Genomic DNA, 20,649 nt, shown 5'->3' with positions numbered 1-20,649 from the left:
AAGGTGTCATCGATATGCAGAGTCTGGCTTGTTCTTCAGTCACACGTAGTGTGCATGGGAGTAAAGAGGATATATGCATAGTTACCACTACTTGGCATCCTTTCTGTCTCTGCTTAATGTGATTACGTCAACAGGTTCGTTCCATTTAAAAACGACTGGAGCACAATGCTGGAGAAAGATGTGGCAGCCTGCTTCCGTAAAGATGACAGCCTTGGAAACCCTGTGGGGCAGTTCTGCTCTGTTCTGTAGACTGCTATGAGTCGGAATTGACTCCATGGCAATAGGTTTGGGTTTTCGGTTTGGAAGCCCAATTCTAAGCAATCGTGTTTTTCGGCAGTGAGCATTAATGCCTTAGGTGGCTACATTTTCCAGAATATGGCAAGGGTCCACGTTTTGACTTTCAGCTGAAGAATTGGTTCCTGATGAAGAAGTCTTGTTAGTGAATGTAAGCAGTGAGCCGTAAGTGTTCTAGGTTAAAGGAATGAACGAGCTTGGACTCCAAAGCGCCCAAAGGGTTTTGCCACTCTTACAACTCCAGCCACTCAGAGCAAATTATAATTGACAAGCTTTATGGGCTGGAGAGCCTTCAAGGACAGCTAACACCAGAAACGTGTATTTGTTTCTTCCGCATCAGTATGCCTACTGAGAAATCCTTGCTTAGAGGTGGAATCAATCTTAGCAGGTGAAGGAAGTTCCAGAGCTATTTAAAAAACAGGGCATTAAAAAAAAAAAAAAAACAGACATACATTGGCTAACCGTTTCCTAGTATATGTTTTGGGTTCCAGGTTACATTCCCATTGCAAATAAATAATCATTCTTTATTTTCAAGGTTAATTATTTATCGAAGCTTTGCCTGAGGCACAAATTAGAAAAGATTTGTTAAGTCTAAATTCTAAGTATAGGAGACAAAAATTCCAAGACTAGCTTTGGAAACAGAATTTTAAATAGGACCATCAACATTTCATTTATCATTTATTAATTTAATTTATCATCATAGCTGTGGCTATTAGCTAAGACCCCCCCCCCCCCACCTTGGTCTACTTTCTAGGGTGCCTTGTTCTAGAAGCAGAGGTCAGAGACTAACAACACCCATACTGTTTCCTGAAGCACATTAAAGGAGATTGTCTTAACGTCTTTGTTCTCTCTGTAACCACCAAGTCCCTCCAAACCTTGCTTTTCACCAGCCCTCAAGATAACGTGTTCTTCCTTCCCACCTTCTCTCCAACCTCTTTATCATAGATTGTTAGCCGCAGTTGAGTTCACTCTGATTCATGACTCATGACAATAGGACAAAATGTTGTTCAGCCTTGAGTCATCCTCATAACTGCCAGCATGCTCACGTCCAGTGTTGTGGCCGCTGTGGCAGTACATCTCAGGAGGGTCTCCCATGCCCTCATTGGCCCTCAGCTTTATCAAACATGATGTCCTCCTCTAGGGATTGATCCCTTCTAATGACACATCCAAAGCAAGTTAATCGGACAGCATTTTGTTGTGATCCATAGAGTTTTCATTGGCTAATTTGCAGAAGTAGACCCCCAGGCCTTTCTTCTTAGTCTCTCTTAGTCTGGAAGCTCTTTTGAAGCCTGTCCACCATGAGTGAATCTGCTGATACTTGAAATGTTGGTGGCATAGATTCCAACATCATAGCAACACACACAGTGTGACAAACTGACACATGGGATGGTGGCTTTATTGTGTAGCCAGTTTCTCTCCCTGATTACATTCCTTCCTGCTCCCTCTGAGAACATCTTCTTCTATCCTTTCTCTGATTTAGTACGGCAAGCCTTGGGGGAGAGGGCAGTGAAAGGATGTGCTTAACTGGCAATGACAGTGTTTTCTCTGGCAGTCGGGGGCAGTGTGGACAATGGCATGTGGACCGTTTGCTTTCCGTCTCACCTGAGTTCTCCAACACACCTTGCTGGAATGCACTGCACCTTTCTGGAGTGGTGACCCCATCATCAGTGTTCCTGCTCCATCATGGTCCGACACAGGACCCATTCAGAAACCAGCCCCTTCAGTCCAGGCACCTTCCGGCAGTAGGTGTGGCCCCTGTGCCCAGCCCTAAAAGAAATTCGAATTTATCTAACAGGAAATGTGATGTATTCTCTGCTCGTTCTTTTTATCTGGCTCTCCTAAAAATTTGTGTTTGGGGAGAACTCAGGGTCTTTGCTATGGGCAGATGCTTGTGTTTTCTGAGCCTCAAGATGCAGGAAGCAGTAGAGATGGGGGTGGGAGGGCGCTCTAAGAGATATGGCACCAATCCAGGGGCAGTGGCAGGTACAATGATGCTTTACAACTATTTACAAGATTGGTTAATGGGAAAGCCATTTGATACGCCTCACATCCAAATACAGCCAGCTGAGATAGATCACCATTTAAAATGGAACAGGCACACCATAGGTCACTTTTTTTTTTAAAGATGGCATTTGCCTAAACTAACATTGCCCTCAGCTCAGCTGCAAGTATGTCATAAAAGACAGAAATACCAACAGCAGAAGATGATTCTGACGAGGTTGCTCTAAGCTAAAATAAAAAAAAAAATCATAATCTTTATTTGTTATATAAACCCCTCGCTATTGCATCGATTCTGACTCATAGCGATCCTATAGAACAGAGTAGAACTGCCCCCATAGGGTTTCCACGGAGCAGATGGTGGCTTCAAACTACCGACCTTTTAGTTAGCAGCCTATCTCTTACCACTGCTCTACCAGGGCTCTGTATGGAAGAACAGAGTGTAATAATTGTAGAGGCTAGCTGCTAACCTCTGAAATTGATTGTCATGCTATTTTACAATCACTAATAGAGTCCTCTTAAACCAGGGAACCCAGCAAGCATTTATTAGACACCAAGCATTTATCAGGTACCAGGGCTTCAGAAGTAAACAAGGCTCCATCCCTGCCTGCTTGCTGGGATTGCAAAGGATAGTTTTGTAGCTGCCTTCGAGTCAACGCCAACCCATATGGACCTCATTGTGCAGAGTAGGACGTCTCTATAGGGTTTTCAAAGCAGTGACCTTTTGGAAGCAAATCACCAGTCCTAGCTTCTGAAGTGCCTCTGGGTAGATTCGAACTTACAAACTTTGGGCTAGGAGTTGAGCGCTTAACCATTTGTTCCATGCAGAGTCTCCGCGAAAAACTGTGTTGTGGTGTAGAAGCATTTCTGTTAGTAGCAAGGGAAGAAGGTGTTGCTAATTACAAAGAGCCCCCCAAAACCTCAGAGGCATAATTCATTCAGCAGTAGTGATTTCATGAGCATGTGTGGACCGTTTCCCTAGCACTGAGCTGAGCAGGAGGAGGCAGGAGGCAGATTTTGGCAGGTAGAAAGGGGAAGCGCTGTAGTACCTGATCATGGCGTGGGAGTATGAACTTGTATCACACAGCCGGTGGGCACTGGGTAATCAGGAGTGATTGGCGCTCGGGGAGCAGGGCTCCGCACTGCCCTGAGGTTGTAATCTATTTTTGCTCCTATAGAAGTCAATCTTAAAAATGCCTCATCTGATACTCCCAAATGAAGTACGAGACATCCAGGTCTTCCAGAACTTCGCACTTTAAAAAATGTATTTGCGTATTCCCGTTCATCACTGTCACTATGCAGAGAAACTCCAAGCCAGTGGTTTGCAGCCTGAGCTACTCATTAATATCGCCCAGGGGCTTTTGAAAATACTGAGGCCCAGGATGTTTCCTGTACTGGTACTGTGGAGTGGGTTCTGAATCATGGCAACCCCACGTGTGACAGAGTAGAACTGTGCTCCATAGGGTTTTCGATGGCTGATTTTTCAGAAATAGATTGTTAGGCCTTTCTTGGAGCCCTGGTGGCACAGTGGTTGAGAGCTCAGCTGCTGTCCAAAAGGTCAGCAGTGCAAATCTTCCAGCCACTCCTTGGAAACCCTATGGGGGCAGTTCTGCTCTGTCCTATAGGGTTGGTATGAGTCAGAATCAACTCGGTGATAAGTTTGGGTAGGCCTTTCTCCCAAGGCTCTGATGAGTAGACTCAAACCTCTACCCTTTTAATGAGCAGCCGAGCATGTTAACTGTCTGCACCACCAGGGACTCTGTCCAGGACCTACCCAGAACAATTTAAACAGAATCTCAAGGAGTGGGGCCCAGGCATTGCTATTTTTACAACTCCCCGAGCTGATTGAGTCACGTCACCTTTAATTTCTGGAAAAGAAGCTGAGATGCAGTCTACCAATAATTACAGCATTGGGAGAGAAGGGCTGCCTCCCGAGAACTTTTAACTCCAACTCCATCTACAGAGACACCTGGAACCAGTCAGCAAGTCACGGCGGTGAGGTTTTCGTGAAAGCAGCATCGAGCCTTGACAACCGGCTGTAGCTTCTCTGCACACAAACCTAACAAGCTCATGGCCTGGCCTGAATTGAATCCTGTGTAGGAATCTGTGAGGAGAGTGTAGGTTTTACGGTAAAAATAAAATTTCCACAAGATTGGATTTGTATACAAACTCTTAAGTTTTACTTGCATTTCCTGAATTGGGAAGCGTTTGGTCTGGAAGTCAGAAGCTTCAGAGAACAGAAGGGTTTATCTAAGCATAGACACACAGGAACGAGGAAGCTATACTGGGCAAATTTCGATTGGCTAGCAGGTATTTTCTTTCCTTATTTGGGATTCAGGGGAAATTTTGAACTAGGTTAAACCAAGCAGGCAAGTCCTGATTGGCTAGCTTGGGTTTCCATTTCCGGGAAAGTGGAGACTTAACAAGAAACAGAAAGTTAAATTTCAGTTTGCTGACGTAGGGCTTAGCATGAATGACTCCTTTTTGGACCTAACAAGATTTACTAAACAGTTCTACTGACCTCATATAAACTTAATCTGAAAGCAGGGTTGTCCCTTCTTCAAAACTCTGTTCATGAAAGTCTCTCTGAATTATTCTTGAAGATGTTTACAGAACTTCCAAAAAATATAAGATGGAGATTGTTAGAAATTCTAGTATTTTGAAATATTTTAGCAAGGTGTTATTCAGTTTCCACATATTTGACTATTTTCCTATTTTAATTTTTACTTTATGGTATTGTGATCAGAGAAGATGCTTTGTATTATCTTAGTGATGTTGGATTTTGTTGAGGGTTGCTTGGTGGCCTAAGATGTGATCTATGCTGGAGAACGTCTCATGTGTGTTGGTAAAGAATGTGTACTTTGCTGCTGCTGGATGGAGTGTCGTATATATGGCTACGAGGTCAAGTTGGCTAATTGTGGCCTTTAGATCTTCTCTATCTTTATTGAGTTTTTTCTAGATGTTGTGTTCTTTACCGAGAGTGGTATATTGAAGTCTCCTACTATTATTGTGGAACTGCCAACTAGTACCTCAAAATATTTAAGGAGTCTGTGGGTGGCGCAAACAGTTAAGCAGTCAGCTACTAGCTTAAAGGTTGGCAGTTTGAACCCACCCAGCACTGCCTTGGAAGACAGGCCTGGACAACTGCTTCTGAAAGGTCACAGTCCTGAAAGCCATATATGGCAGTTCTACCCTGAGCACGTGCGTGCCACCATGAGTCAGAATCAACTCGACCACAACTAACAACAACAACAAAATATTTAAGGGGGACATCTGTAGGAACAAAATAGACACCACCTAGACGGGCCTAGAAGATCAATGCTTGTGAGGCTGTGAAGAAGAACGTGACCTTGATTTTCTGACTAGGGCCATTGAAAACACCAATGTAGAGGAGAGTAGCTTTGGGGGATAATACAAGTTCATAAAGAAACACGTCTGAAACTTTAATACAGAATCTGAAGCTAGTGGAAGGACAGTAAAAGGGTAAGATAAAGAAAATCAGATTATTCCTAGTGGCAATTTAAAGTTCAATGACTTTGAACTCCTCCTTTGGATTTCTATCTCTATCTACTTGGAACAGTTTAACAACCTCCAGTTTTAACTTTAATGTGTTAAAAATAAAAACCAATTTGAGGCACAGATATCATATCACATTTTTGACAGCTTGGCTGGGTCTGGAGCTGAAGGGCACTGCTTCTGGGCCATTCCGTAGAGGTGAAGGAGAGGTATTAAAAGAGTTCCTTATCGTCGATATTAAGGATTAACTGCCCTTCCCTAGTAACTCTGGCTATTCTTCATTCTCTGTTTTTCTTCCCTGAACTTTCTTATCTAACCCCTGCAAGCCTTAGCGATGGGGTGCAAGAGGGAACTATGGTTAGAAACCTAAAACCCACTGCCCGTCAAGTCGATTCTGACTCATAGTGATCCTATAGGACAGAGTAGAACTGCCCCATAACGTTTCCAAGGAGCAGCTGGTGAATTTGAACTGCTGACCTGTTAGATGGCAGCTGAGCTCTTAACCACCGCACCATGAGGGCTCTGGGACTATGGTTAAGCACTGAGTGTAATAGAGTTCAGGAAAAAAAACCCGGCCAGAAGTGAGTTAAAATTTAACAAGAAAAAAATGATCAAAGATGGAAAGGATTTAAAAGATACTTCCCCAAGTTGTCTGTATTTATATCTTTCAAGCTTTTCTAGGGGGCAGTGGAGATTCAATAGTAGAATTTTCACCTTCTACACGAGAGACCTGGGTTCGATTCCCAGCCATGTACCTCAAGTACACCAACCACCATCTGTCAGTGGAGGCTTGCATGTTGCTATGCTTCTAAACAGGTTTCAGTAGAGCTTCCGGAGTAAGACAGGAGCACAGGTGGTACAGTGTTAAAGAGCTCAGCTGCTAACCAAAATATCAGTGGTTTGAACCCACCAGCCACTTAGAGAAAGATGTGGTGGTCTGCTTCTGTGAAGATTACAGCCTTGGAAATCCTATGGAGCAGTTCTATGCTGTCCTCTAGGGTCACTGTGTGTTAGTATCGATTTGATGGTGGTGGTATTTTTCCCCAGACTAAGGTGGCTAGGAAGAAAGACTTGGTGGTCTGCTTCCAAAAAATCAGCAAGTGCAAGCCCTAGAGATCACAACACTCCGATTCCCTTGTGCTTGGGGTCGCCATGAGTCAGAGCTGACTGGAGGGCAGCTAACAACAACAACATTCAAGCCTTTCTGAGTGCCGGTGGGAAGTGGATGAATCATAAATTGATCGCTAGCTGGGTAGATAACACGTATGTACATGGCTAATTATATAGAAGGGATATCAGCTTAGCAATAACTATAAAGAACCGCAAAGAAAACATATCTTCATTTCCATTTTTATTAGAAAGCCAAACATTTTGTTCAATAGAAAGACTAAAGATATCATTAAACAAAAGACATAGAGGGGCATGAAGTTTATCTTCAAGGTGATTGTCTTAGTTATCTAGTGCTGCTATAATAGAAATACCACAAGCGGATGGCTTCGACAAGCAGGTTATCCTTTCACAATCTAGTAGGCTAGAAGTCCAAATTCAGGGCATCAGCTCCAGGGGCACGCTTTCTTTTTCTCTCGGCTCTAGAGGAACTTTCTTATCATCAAACATCCCTTGATCTAGAAGCTTCTCAGCACAGGAACCCAGGTCCAAAGGACATGCTCTACACCCAGAGCTGCTTTCCTGGTGATATGAGGTACCCCTGTCTTTCTGCTCACTTCTTTTATATCTCGAAAGAAATGGACTTAAGATACAACTTAAACTTGTAGATTGAGTCCTACATCATTAACCTGACTGCCACTAATCCCACCTCGTTAACAGCATAGAGATAAGATTTACAACACATAGGAAAATCACGAGATGACAAAATGGTAGACAGTCACAAAATAGTGGGAATCATGGACTAGCCAAGTTGACAGGTATTTTGGGGGACACAATTCAATCCTTAACAGTAATTATTCAATATAAATAGTGTTTAATGAGTACTGATTGATCTATACCCTGGCCTGATCTACTTTGAGGTGGGCTTTTACGCTGGTGTTATGCTGTTTTCTATGACTTTCCATTCAAAGCTTCCGGCCCTACACAGAGGGGTCTGACCCAGGGCTGGCATTTTGAGTGGCTCTTACACACTCCTCTCTCTCTCATGGTCAGGTTTCTGCTAATCCCGTCGTCCATAAACAAGTCGTCTGCAACATCACATTTCTGGCATGTATTAACATTTTCAGGATTGGGTCCTGATAAAGGATTCAAAGCTTTTTTGATGCATCTTCATAAGACCACCTTTGCAAGCAGTTTTATTTTTACATCCACTTCCCTGACATTTCCAGAGACATACTCACATGGTCACAATATAATCTAAGCATCATGAAATATGAAATGCTGAACAAAACGCACCTCCAATTGCCTGCATGGGGAGAAATGCTGAGTAACCCATTGATATCTAGGTAGGTAAAATGAAACTGGAGTTGTGCCAGAGTATGACCTTGAGTATACCCCACTTGAATTTAGAGACCATCTCAAGAATCAGTTTGATGCATTGAACACTACTGATCGAAGATCGGATGAGTAGTGGAATGACATCAGGGATATCATGCATGAAGAAAGGAAAAGGTCATTAAAGAGACAGGAAAGAAGGAAAACACCAAAATGGATGTCAGAACAGACTCTGAAACTTGCTTGTGAACAGAGTAGTTAAAATGAATGGATGAAATGATGAGGTATAAGAGCTGAACAGAAGATTTCAAAGAGCAGCTCAGAAAGACAAAATAAAATGTTATAAAGAAATGTGCAAAGACCTGGAATTAGAAAACCAAAAGGAAAGAACAAGCTCAGCATTTCTCAACCTGAAAGAACAGAGGAAAAAATTCAAGCCTTGAGTTGCAGTACTGAAAGATTATACGGGCAAAATACTGAATGACAAAAGAAACATCAAGAGAAGATGGAAGGAATACACAGTTAACCCGTGCCAATTCCAACTCATAGCGACCCTATAGGACGGAGTAGAACTGCCCCATAGAGTTTCCAAGGAGCCCCTGGTGGATATGAACTGCCAACCTTTAGGTTAGCAGCCGTAGCACTTAACCGCTACACCACCAGGGTTTCCAATACACAGTTAGTATACCAAAAAGAATTGGTAGGCATTCAACCATTTCAGGAGGTAGCATATGATCAAGAACTGATGTTATTGAAGAAGTAAGTCCAAGTTTCACTGAAGACATTGGCAAAACACAAGGCTCCAGGAATTGATGGAATACCAGTTGAGATGTTTCAACAAACAGACTCAAGTCTGGAGGTGCTCACTCATCTATGCCAAGAAATTTGGAAGACAACTACCTGGCCAACCAACTGGAAGAGATCCATATTTGTGTCCATTCCAAAGAAAGATGATCCAACAGAGTGAAGAAATTATTGAACGATATCATTAATATCACACGCAAGTAAAATTTGCTGAAAGTAATTAATAAAATGGTTGCAGCAGTACATTAACGGGTAACTGCCAAAAATTCAAGCCAGATTCAGAGGAAGTGGGAAGAGGGATATCACTGCTTAATGTCAGATGGATCTTGGCTGAAAGCAGGGAATACCAGAAGGATGTTTACCTATGTTTTATTGGTCACTATGAGTTGGAATTTACTCAATAGCACCTGGTTTTTTTATGGGTAAAGGCGGTTTGTACTCATCAATTCTCATTATTATCTGGGTCCACTCTAGTTAGACTTTCTTAGCCAGACCAAAGAAAGAGTGTGCCAATCGTGACGACATCCATGTTCCCAAGCCCAATGGTCAGTTCTCAGTCCTTATTTTATTCAGTTGGCCTCTTTCTCCTCCTTTGTGCACCTCTCTGTTAGTCTTGCCTGTTTTTCCCTCTAGCTTACTCTATTCCTTCTCATCTCCTTTGAAGCTCCTCGTACTCTTTGTGACCTCCAAATATTGGTGTGTCCCAGAGCTCAGTCCTCACTCTTCTGCTTTCCGTTGTTCACATTCACTCGTAAGGTTCCCATCCATTCTCTACTTTGGATAATATCTATATGCTGAACTCCAAAATTTTATCTCTAGCTCAAACATCACCCCTGAGATCTCGATTTATACATTTGGCTTTGTTCTTCATCTTCTCCTCTTTCATGTCTGACGGGCATGTCTAGCCCAACGTGTCCCAAACAGCAGCATTGATTTCACCTCCTATATCTGCTCCTCCTCCTGTATCCCCATCTCTGTACATGGCACCTCCAGTCTTCTGTTGTTCATACAAGAAGTGCTAGAGTAATGTTTAATTCCTCTCTCCCGCACCCAGTAACAAACCGAACCGAACCTGTTGCTATCGAGTCGATTCCGACTCATAATGACAGAGTAGAACTGCCCCATAGAGTTTCCAAGGAGCGCCTGGCGGATTCGAACTGCTGACCTTTTGGTTAGCAGCTGTAGTACTTAACCACTGCGCAACCAGGGTTTCCACCCAATAACAAGTCATCTGTAAATCCTCCAAAATGGATACCAAATCTGCCCATTTCTCAACACCCCATCCAAGCCAGCCTCTCACTCGTTCTAGTGCAATAGCTTCCTTTTTTCCTCTGCTTTTTTTTTTAAATGAGATGAAATTCACGTAACATAAAAGTAACCATTTCAAAGTGTACCATTCAGTGACGTTTAGTTTCTTCTCAATATTATGCAATCATCACCTCCATTTAGTTCCAGAATATTTCTATCACCTGAAAAGAGAACCCGCACCCATTACACACCTACTGCTCATCCCTCCTCATTCTCCAGCCCCTGGCAACCACGAATCTATTTTTTGTCTCTATAGAGTTAACTATCCTGTATATTTAATATGGAAACCCTGGTAGTGTAGTGTTAAGAGCTACAGCTGCTAACCAAAAGGTTGGCAGTTTGATTCCACCAGGTGCTCTTTGGAAACTATATGGGGCAGTTCTACTCTGTCCTGTAGGGTCACTATGAGTTGGAATGGACTTGATGACAACTGGTTTGGTTTTGATTTATATTTAATATAAACAGAATCATATAATGGCCTTTTGTGTCTGGTTTCTTTAACTTAGCATAGTGTTTTTTAGGCTCATCTACATTAGCATGTATGAGTACTTCATTCCTTTTTATGGCTGAATAATAATTTGTTGTGTATATATACCATGTTTTGTCTATCCATTCATCTGTGGATGGACATCTGTGAATAATGCCCCCAAAAACATTGGTGTACAAGTGTCTGTTTTGAGTCCCTGCTTTCAGTTCTTTTGGGTAGATACCTAGGAGTGAAATCATGGGATCATATGATAATTCTGTGTTTAACTTTTTGAGGAACTGCCAAACTGTTTACCACAGCAGCTTGCAAACCAGCTTCTTAACTGGTCTTCCTGCTTCTATTTGATGCTCCCCAAACTGTCCTGGACAATCACAGGGCTTCTTGTCTTCCTGGTCTCCCCTTGCTCATCCCTCCTCAGTCACAGTGAACTTTATGTTGATCTGTCTGTTCCCACCCCAGGACCTTCACGTCTGCTGTCCCCTGGCTTGGAAGCCCCACCTTGTGTCTTCTCACTCCTTGACTTCCACGAGTCCCTGCTAAAACCGGAAATCTTCTCAGAACACTTCCCCGACCACGCCCCATAGAATAGCAACACCAGTACTGTCTAACCTCCATTTCTCTATTCTCTAGACAGACTTCTTCCCTTTCTCCCTCCGTCCCTCCCTCCTTTCCTCCCTCCCTCCCTCCCTTCCTCCCTCCCTTCCTCCCTCTGTTCCTCCCTCCTTTCCTCCCTCCCTTCCTTTCTTCCTTCCTTTCTGTATTCTGTCTTGTTCTCTCCCTTCTCTTCCTCTCCCTCTCGCTTTTCCTTTCTTTCTGTAGTGTCCTTATACCAAATTTTAAAGTTTATATGTTTTTTCATTTGCTTACTGTTTGACTTCAGGCAACCTGTTAACTTTCGAAGGCTCATGTTTATTATCTCTAAATTGGGTATAATAATAAGATTCAGCTCATAAGATGGATGAAAGAATCTTGACACGTAGTAAGTGCTCAACCCATCACCACTCCTCATTGCTGTCGAGTGGACTTCGACTCATAGCGACCCTATAGGATGGAGTTGAATTGCCTCATAGGGTTTCCAAGGAGCTGCTGGTGGATTCCAACTGCCAACCTTTTTGCTAGCAGCCAAGCACTTAACCACTCTGCCACCAGTGCCCAGTAAGTGCTAGGTAATGTCTTCTAGGAGCCCTGGTGGAGCAGTGGTTAAAGTGATCAACTGCTAACGAAAAGGTAGGCGGTTGGAAACCACTAGCAGCTCCATGGGAGAAAGATGTGGCAGTCTGCTTCTGTAAAGATTTACAGCCTTGGAAACCCTATGGGGTCTCTATGAGTCGAGATTGACTCAACAGCAGTGGGCTTGGTTTGGGTTTTAATGTCTTCTTAAGAGGGTAGTGTTGGTTCAGTGGTAGAATTCTTGACTTTCATGCGGGAGACTCAGGTTTGATTTATAGGCAGTGTACCTCAAGCATAGCCGCTACTCATCTGTCAGGTTTCAAAAGAGCTTCCAGACTAAGATGGACTAGGAAGACAGGCCTGGTGATCTACTTCCAGAGATCAACCAGTGAAAAGCTTGTGGATCAGAACAGTCCAGTCCTGTGCGTAGGGTCACCATAAGTTGGGGGCTGACTAGATGGCAGCTAACAACATCATCTTCTAACATAACATACTTCTACCTTGGCTTTATTTTATCCTACCAGTTAAATAGACCAGGAATAATGACGAGAACTAGATAAACAGATACAAATATTGTAGTGTGTTCTTTAGTAACTGTAAGCAATTCAAATATTGAATTCTTTTATTTCATAACTTTCATCTATTTATGTTTTCAACCCTTTATTGAGCACTGAGTCCCTTAAACGTCTGAATATTATTAGGGAAAAAAAAAACAGGTAAAAGTTGAAAATGTTTGTCTCTGTTAAGCAGGCATTGGGGGAGGGGAAGGTGTTTGCACCTCTGTGTTATGACATCAGTACTATTTGACATATTACGTTGATAGAAATGAAATGGAACTAAAAAGGAAAAAGGACTGGAAGGAGATACAGTGACATATTAACCGGGGCTCTCTCTGGGGCTTGGGATTTTTGTCTATTTTTATTTTTTCCTTATACTTTTTAAATACACAAAATGGTCCAAAGTGTATTTATATGGTTTTCATAATGAAAACCAGTAAATGTGTTTTTACTATACTGCCTGTTGTCAGAAGACTAATGGGAGATTGGTAGGATGCATTTTTTTATGTTATAAATTGAAACGTGTACTTCTCAGGGCAAACCAGAGCACATACCAGTCTGGGTGCGAGAACTTGGCGACAGTCTCGCCGAGGACCCAGACACAGCTGGGGACAGGTATTTGGGGCAGAGAAGGAGGTTTGAACCATGTAACAAGATAAATAGGGTGGGAGGGTGCTGCACGCTATTCTGATTGCTAGCAGATCGGTCCTGGGAACAAACGAACAAAGCTTTGAAAAGCCTGCAGGGCAGGGCGTTTGCAAAGCGGGCAGACAGAACTGGAGCCGAGTAGGAAAAGATAGACAGCTTCGGGGTCATCTAACATTCTGAGCATCGTCTTTTCATTTCAATAGAAGCATCTGGCCAAAGCAAATTGCACAGAGACCATTTAGTCAACATTTGGGAACAAAAACGCAGCACTAAAAGCCGCCCTCCCTGTGGCGCTGTCTGGCGGCAGGAGGAGGTGTGTATCAACTCACACCTGTCTCTGTTAACCTTGACAATGGTGCCGAGCCGTTCTGACATATCGCTGAAATGGTTTGCAAATTCAAATGCTTGGAACTTCAGAATGTCGGGAGGTGAAAAATCACTCTGCTTTCCCCACTTACCAGGCGCGTGCTGTCTTTTGCAGGATGGATGGTCACAATATCACTTTGTAGCCTCATCTTCCACCATCGAGAGGGATCGGCAAAGGCCCTACTCCTCCTCCCGCACGCCCTCCATCTCCCCGGTGCGCGTGTCTCCCAACAACCGCTCAGGTAAGAGGACTCAGGGGCAGCCAGGACTCCCGGCCCCTTAGCTGACCCCACACGGAGGAGAGGGGTCCTGAGCCAGACTTTGGCTGAAAATATGCAATGAATCTTGTCTCCTGTTGCTGTGCTCAGTGCTTCGTATACAGAGACTTAAGGAACCCTGGTGGTGCAGTGGTTAAGCGCTTAGCTACTAACTGAAAGTTCGGCGGTTCGAACCCACCAGCAGCTCCGCAGGAGAAGGACCTGGCATAAAGATTACAGCCTAGAAAACCCTATGGGGCAGTTCTACTCTGTGACATGGGATTGCTATTAGTTGAAATTGACCCAAAGGCACACAACAACAACATACACAGACTCAGAACAGTCCAGATGTCCCTAACAAGTTTCTTAGGTGTTCCCAGGATCTGGGTTCAGGGAGAATTATAAAGAAAACTGAAAAAACTGAAAATCAGGGCTTCCCATGGAGGTTTTTCCAACTTAAAATTGCTTGAGTTGCGTTTTGCTTATGATCAACGGGGTGAAAGAGTAGGGAAGGAGCCTTGGTGGCACAATGGTTAAGTGCTTGGCTGCTAACTGAAAGGTCAGCAGTTCAAACCCACCCAGTGGCTCTGTAGAAGAAAGACCTGGTGACCTGCTTCCGTAAAGATAACAGTGAAGAAAACCCCGTGGGTGGTTCTGCCCTGTCACACGGGGTCTCTGTGAGTCGGAACCGACGCGACGGCACCCAGCAATTCCAGAGCGGTGGAGAGGGGGTGTGCTCTGTCCTCGCTTAGTGTGACGCACGTTAGAAACATATCATTGAGGATTGGGTCAGTAGTCCATACCCCAAATGCCTTTTACCATGACCTGTAAACCAACAGATACATCGTTGATGCATTCTTAATACAACCAACTCTTTTAAGGCATTTAATTTAATTTTTTTCTCATTTTGTCATATTCCTATTGCTTAAATGTTGAGTTTCCTTCTTTATTTACGTATAAAACATACTTTCTTTTAATACCCTTTTTGGTCATATTAAGTAATGCCGAAGACTAGAGAGAAAAATTAAAGGCAAACTGTGAACACATCGTTTAATAATACAAGTGGCATGGGTTTTTTAGTTGTTTGCTCAAGGCATCGTTTTGTAAAAATCTTTTCTGCATTTTTTGCGTTCTGAAAGTGAAGGATAGTGTCTTAGTTATAATTCTGCCTTAGTTATCTAATGCTGCTATAACAGAAATACCCCAGTGGGTAGCTTTAACAAAGAGAAATATTTTCTCGCATAGTCGAGGAGGCTAGAAGTTCAAATTTAGGGTGTCACCTCCAGGGGAAGGCTTTCTCTCTGTGTTGGCTCTGGGAAAAGGTCCTTGATCAATCTTTCTCGGTCTAGGAGCTTCTCAACATAGGATCCTCAGGTCCAAAGACACCCTCTGCTCACGGCTGTTCCTTCTTAGTGGTGTGAGGTTCCTCTCTCTGTTCCTTCTCTCTCCTTTTATCTCTTGTAAGATAGAAGGTGATACAAGTGGCACCCCAGGGAAACTTCCTTTATATCGGATCAGAGCTGTGACCTGAGTAAGGATGTTGTATCCACCCTAATCCTCTTTAACATGACCAAGTCCAGGAACCAACTTGATGGTACCTAACAACAACACAATCTTGCCTGGTTAACCATAGGCAGAGATTAGGATTTACAACACATTGGAAAATTATGTCAGATCATAAAACGGACAACCACATAATAACAGGGAATCATGGCCTAGCCAAGTTGACACATATTTTGGGGGGACGTTATTCAATCCATGACAGATGGATAAGTATATACACACGTGCATGCACGCACACACAGCCCTATGCACTTATCTCTATGAGCTTTTATTTAGGAAAGGTTTCTCCCTCCTTTTCCTTCCCTCCCCTCACTGAGGAAATAATATTTTCTGAAACCAAGTCTCAGGGAGCGTGGTAAAGAACATTCCCAGCAAAGCGATCTTTCTGCCCTTGAGGTTTGTCATAAAAATTTACACAAGACTTTACTGTCTGACCGATGAGGAAAATCAGAAATGAATGGAGGACATTCGACAGAAATAAATTCCCCTCTCCCAGCCACATGAAATTTTGTGTTTTCAGTGTGTTATTATTGCTTATAACATGAAGTCCAACACTAGACCGGAGTCCAGAAACCCCAGGTGACTGTGGAGAAACTTCTGCCTATCTGAGAATCGAGGCGATGGCCTCCTATTCTGCTCATTTCCGTAACTCTGTTGTTGTTCTTAGGTGCCATCGAATTGATTCCGACTCATACTGACCCTATGTGACAAAGTAGAACTACCCCAAAGAGTTTTCTTGGCTGTAATTTTTGCAAGAGCAGATTGCCAGGTCTTTGTCCCACAGAGGCACTGGTGGGTTTGAACCAACAACCTTTCAGTTAGCAGCCAAGCACTTAATCGTTGCACCGCTAGGGCTCCTTTCTATAATTCTAGCAGACTTAAAAAGATAAAGAGCCTTGAGTCAATAAAGCACAAGGAGGGTGCCTCTTTAAAAGCTCTAATTACTAAGAACTACGGTGAACCAATCTGTGTAACAAAAATGAAATGATATAATAGGTTGGAAGATGCATGGAAGGAGAGAAAGCGCTCTGTCGGGAACAGTGAGGGCTGTTGCCACCCAGTCACTCAGATAGAGTGCTGCCTTGGTGGTTCCTGGGCTGGACACATCAAAGCCACCACATGGACACTTGTTTAGGTGATGCAGTTTTTCCCAGAGCATCGTGCTGGTGGACTGGAGACCCAGGGCAGCACCGTGTATCAGGTCTCTGCAGATAATTACACAGTTGAAGTACTTCAGTAAACACCACCGTCTGTGCAATATTAGATTCTAATTTTAAAAGCTTTGGTCAAGAGACTCCAATATATTGTCCTTTCATGACTGTCTGCCAGCGTCTCTAAAAAAGCTAGCCTTTGTGTGAGAAGACCCAGAAGCAAAAGAGCAAGGGCAGGAGGAGGGAATTTCCTGGACGAAGCAAGACTGTGAGGAGGGGGCAGAAGGTGGAGGAGGTCAACAAGCCATGGGCGGCGATGTTCTGGGAGCAGGTAGGGCCAGACCCCCAGCACAGTTGAGTTGGGGGGCCTGTGAAGAGATCAGTTGTTCTTGCAGAGACACACCTTTAAGCACCAGAACCTCAACTCTTAATGAGTTGCAGTGGCCGCCCCACACATGTCCCCGGCCCTGTCATTGTTACCCTCCCCTATACCTACTCCATCAAGAAAAGAGATGGCACATGCCTTAGATCTTTATGTCTTGTCCTTGCAGCCAGTGGTACTCTTTCCTAAAAGCAAAGCTTTGGTCTTCTCTCCTCTACCTGCAAAGGCTCACCAAATAGCAGGGAGATTAAACACTGGTCCTCAGCATCGCGATTTGAGGTTTGTCCACAAGCCATGAGAGCCGCAAGGTGTCTGTGTTGATGTAGGCCTCTTCCCTGGCCGCCGCACGGATCTATACCCTGAGAATCGGGCTCAGCCTGTTAGGGGTGGACCTAAAGCATTGCTATTTTTCAAAGGATTCCAGGTAGTTAATTCTAATGGGCAGCCAAGATAGGAGACCTCGGAGGGCTTTGAATGCTGAGCAATGAGCCTGGGTTTTGTTTGGATCATTTTGAGAAGTGGGTGGAGGGCCTTATAAGAAATGAGAAAAGGGTGGGCAAAAGCTCTGTCTGTTTACTTTCAAAGCACTCAGCCGTGACTTACCGAGCACTTACTCCCCTCTGCCTCTTACTCTAGTTTATTTGTACATCCATTTCTGCACGTGATTGAGAGAGAAAGTTCAGAAACAGTGACATAATTCAGATTCTGTCTCCTGGATGTCTGTCGTTGTTGGCATTGGGTGCCATCAAGTCGATTCCTGCTCATTGCAACCCCATGTGACAGAGCAGAACTGCCCCAGAGGAATAGAGCCACTGGTGGGCTTGAGCCCAGACCTTTTGGTTAGCAGCCGAGTGCTTAACCATTGGGCCACCAGGGCTCCTTCCCAGGTGTCTAGCATACGGGTTTGCATCTAAAAGATGCTAAGTTTGACAAAGTGATTCAAATGCCTCAGGAAGTGAAAAAAGAGGGTCCCTTCAGGAAACAAGCAAGCCAAGGTGACTGGATCTGTAGGCTTCTGCAGAAGATGGGAGAGATAAGCTGGAAGGTAAACTAAGACCTGGTCAGGGAAGGGCTTGCATACTAGCAAAGGGAAGTGGGCTTTATCCTAAAAATTAGAGTATCCCACGGTTGTTGTCATTGGGTGCCATCAACTTCATGCAGACTCCTAGCAACCCCACGTGACAGAGTAGAACAGCCCTGTAGGGTTTTCTAGGCTGTGATCTTTACGGGAGCAGATCGCCAAGTCTTTCTTCCCCAGAGAAGCTGGGTAAGTTCGAACAGAACCTTTAGGTTAGCAGCCATTGTACCACCAAGGCTCCTTCCGGGTTCCTAGTCTTAATAATTGCCAGGTATACTTGTCAAATACAGATTCCTAGGCCACTTGCCTGAAGATTCTGACTCAATGTCCAGGCATCTGTGGGGCCCTGGCATCTCTGCATTCCCAGGCGGGTCTTCTGATTCACCATATCTAGGAGACCCTGCTGTGGGGCCAAGAATCTAGGGAAGGCTTTGGGGCACAGGACTTCTGTGCCTGAGCACATGTGGAGTTGAATGCAAATGACTAACCTCTGAATATAAGTGGCATCAGCTAGGAGCAAGGACATTGATACGAGGACAGCTGACGGACGTGATGGGTTGCCTGGCTGGCCGTCTCATTACCAGCACACACAGTTATCACGACTGTATCATATGTTCTACCCTGTTTCTCCCAACACATCTCTGCATTGGCAGGGCTGTTCAGTTGTTTCCCAATCAATTTGATTTTTTAGGAGAACTAAACCTCTTTTAGTGTGCTTCTTTATCTCCAAGTCCAGCTTTTCCTTTATTCTGGTACCAATTTCTTAGAGTCCTGGAATTTCCTAGGCAAGTCTTCCAAATGCAGCTCAACATTTTAGGAATGGAGACACACAGGGATGGCAGAGCTCATTCACCGGGTCTGATTGGCAGCAAGTGGTAGGGTGGTGAGAGGTCATTGGGGCGTTCTTCCAAAGAGTTAAAGCAAGGAAGCCCTATCAGGAAAAGGAGCTGTCTTTACATCCTGTCCTGAGCCCACCCCAGCAGGCTGATGGAGAAGATCTCAGGAGAATTGGTTATTTCAGCCGCACAGACCACCCTACGTGGAAAGTGCTTCCTCACCTTCCCTAGGGCGGTTTCTGGGTGACGCCATATCTAAGTAGCACTGCATTTATTTTAATGAGGGATTCCTCAGTATGGGTGATGCCACCTCTGAAACACATCTAGTTAACAGAGGAAAGTAGGAGGGAAAGAAGGAAGAAGGAGGGAAAGGAAAGAAGAGAAAGAAAGAAACCATGACCAGTCTCTTTCTTAAAACTGTCCCATATGCCTTGGGCAGGTCATATTCCCCCAAGGATGTGTCTCTAAAAAAGACAGGCCCTGAGATATATTTCTTATTACCTGCCTCCAAGTCGCATGTCCCCTTAACTCTAAAGCACCACATGTCACTGTGTAAGGGAAGGGGGGTGAAGACAAGAGCCAAATCTACCCCCCAAAATCACAAGGTTCACGCATAGATATTGACACGTGAGTGTTTGCAACCTCGATGCTTTTTGTGAGAAGACAGACATGTTGTGCAATGAGAAATGGAAACTGTCCCTTTGATCTCTTTCTTTAGCAAGTGCCCCAGCCTCACCTCGGGAAATGATCAGCCTCAAGGAAAGGAAAACAGACTATGAATCTACTGGCAGTAACGCCGCTTACCACGGAACTAAAGGAGAACACGCCTCCCGAAAAGACACCATGACAGGTGAGCTTTCTCCCAGAGTTGGCCACTAGATCTGGGATGGGGCAAAGGTCTGGGGCAGCCAGGCTTCAAGCTGTCCTTTGCAGCTCAACAGAATGTCACAGCTCTTGGGTCACTGAGAGCTTGAGAATAGCTAAGAGAGAAAATATTCTCAACACCTGTTTTATCCTCAGTCTTTCTTTACCTTCCCCCTTCTTGCTTTCCCAGCTGCAAATATTCCATCAAATTTGAGAGAGGAGTCAACACTGACATAGCCCAGGGTGGAGGGGATCCCAAGATGGTGGGTGGTACATATCCAGGCTTTGTTCTTAGGAAGGAAGAGAAGGGAAAGGAAGGGAAGTGAACTGAAGCAAAGTAAAAAGATTCAAGGGAAACCCACAGACTTCTGTTGAGACAGTTTTTCTCCTTGCAGTGATACCAACCCCTTACTGGGGCAAACTCCCAGGAAGTTTCATTAGACCCAATGCCCACCCTTTCCCTAAGGAGGCACCGATCTTCTATGCCCTTCATCCATCCCTACCTCAGCCACACCCATTGAATCTCCTTTATTATCAGCTGGGACTCCGTGGGGGCCATAATGGGTGCCTCTCAGCTACCCCTCCAGCTTGCCCTACCCACCTTGTCTAATAACTTGTCTTGATCTTAACTTGCCTTACACTCCAGACAACTCTCCTTGGGGCAGGGGCTGCTGTTCCCATTTACGACCCCACCAGGCTCTCAACCCCTCTGTTCAGCTCCTCCTCCAAGAAGCTGGACTTGGATGTATTGCTACAGGGGGGTTATGCTTTGAAAGTAGTGATGCCAGAGCCAACAGGACCCATGCTGGGGGATTCCACACCCTTCTTCTCCATATGGACATAGAAAATGGGTCCCTCCTGATAATAGGCCATGAGGAGATAGGGCTTTAGTAGAGCTGGGTCAAATTAGGTCATTCATAATACCAGG

At 44.3% G+C, this 20,649-nt stretch overlaps 1 protein-coding gene across 2 annotated transcripts in view; it reads left to right on the top strand.

Moving 5' to 3' along the window:
- Positions 1–20,649, top strand: part of CTNND2 (catenin delta 2) — a 1,201,869-nt gene that overhangs the window by 1,167,320 nt on the left and 13,900 nt on the right. For both annotated transcript variants that reach the window (XM_049861022.1, XM_049861014.1), the window contains 2 exons: positions 13,706–13,832; positions 19,576–19,707. In XM_049861022.1, coding sequence (XP_049716979.1) covers positions 13,706–13,832; positions 19,576–19,707 — 259 coding nt within the window. The remainder of the gene's footprint in view (positions 1–13,705; positions 13,833–19,575; positions 19,708–20,649) is intronic.

Source organism: Elephas maximus, chromosome 2 (assembly GCF_024166365.1).
Source record: "Elephas maximus indicus isolate mEleMax1 chromosome 2, mEleMax1 primary haplotype, whole genome shotgun sequence".
Lineage (NCBI taxonomy): Eukaryota > Metazoa > Chordata > Mammalia > Proboscidea > Elephantidae > Elephas > Elephas maximus.
The sequence above is the reverse complement of the archived record's forward strand: the minus strand, read 5'-3'. Positions and strand labels throughout refer to the sequence as shown.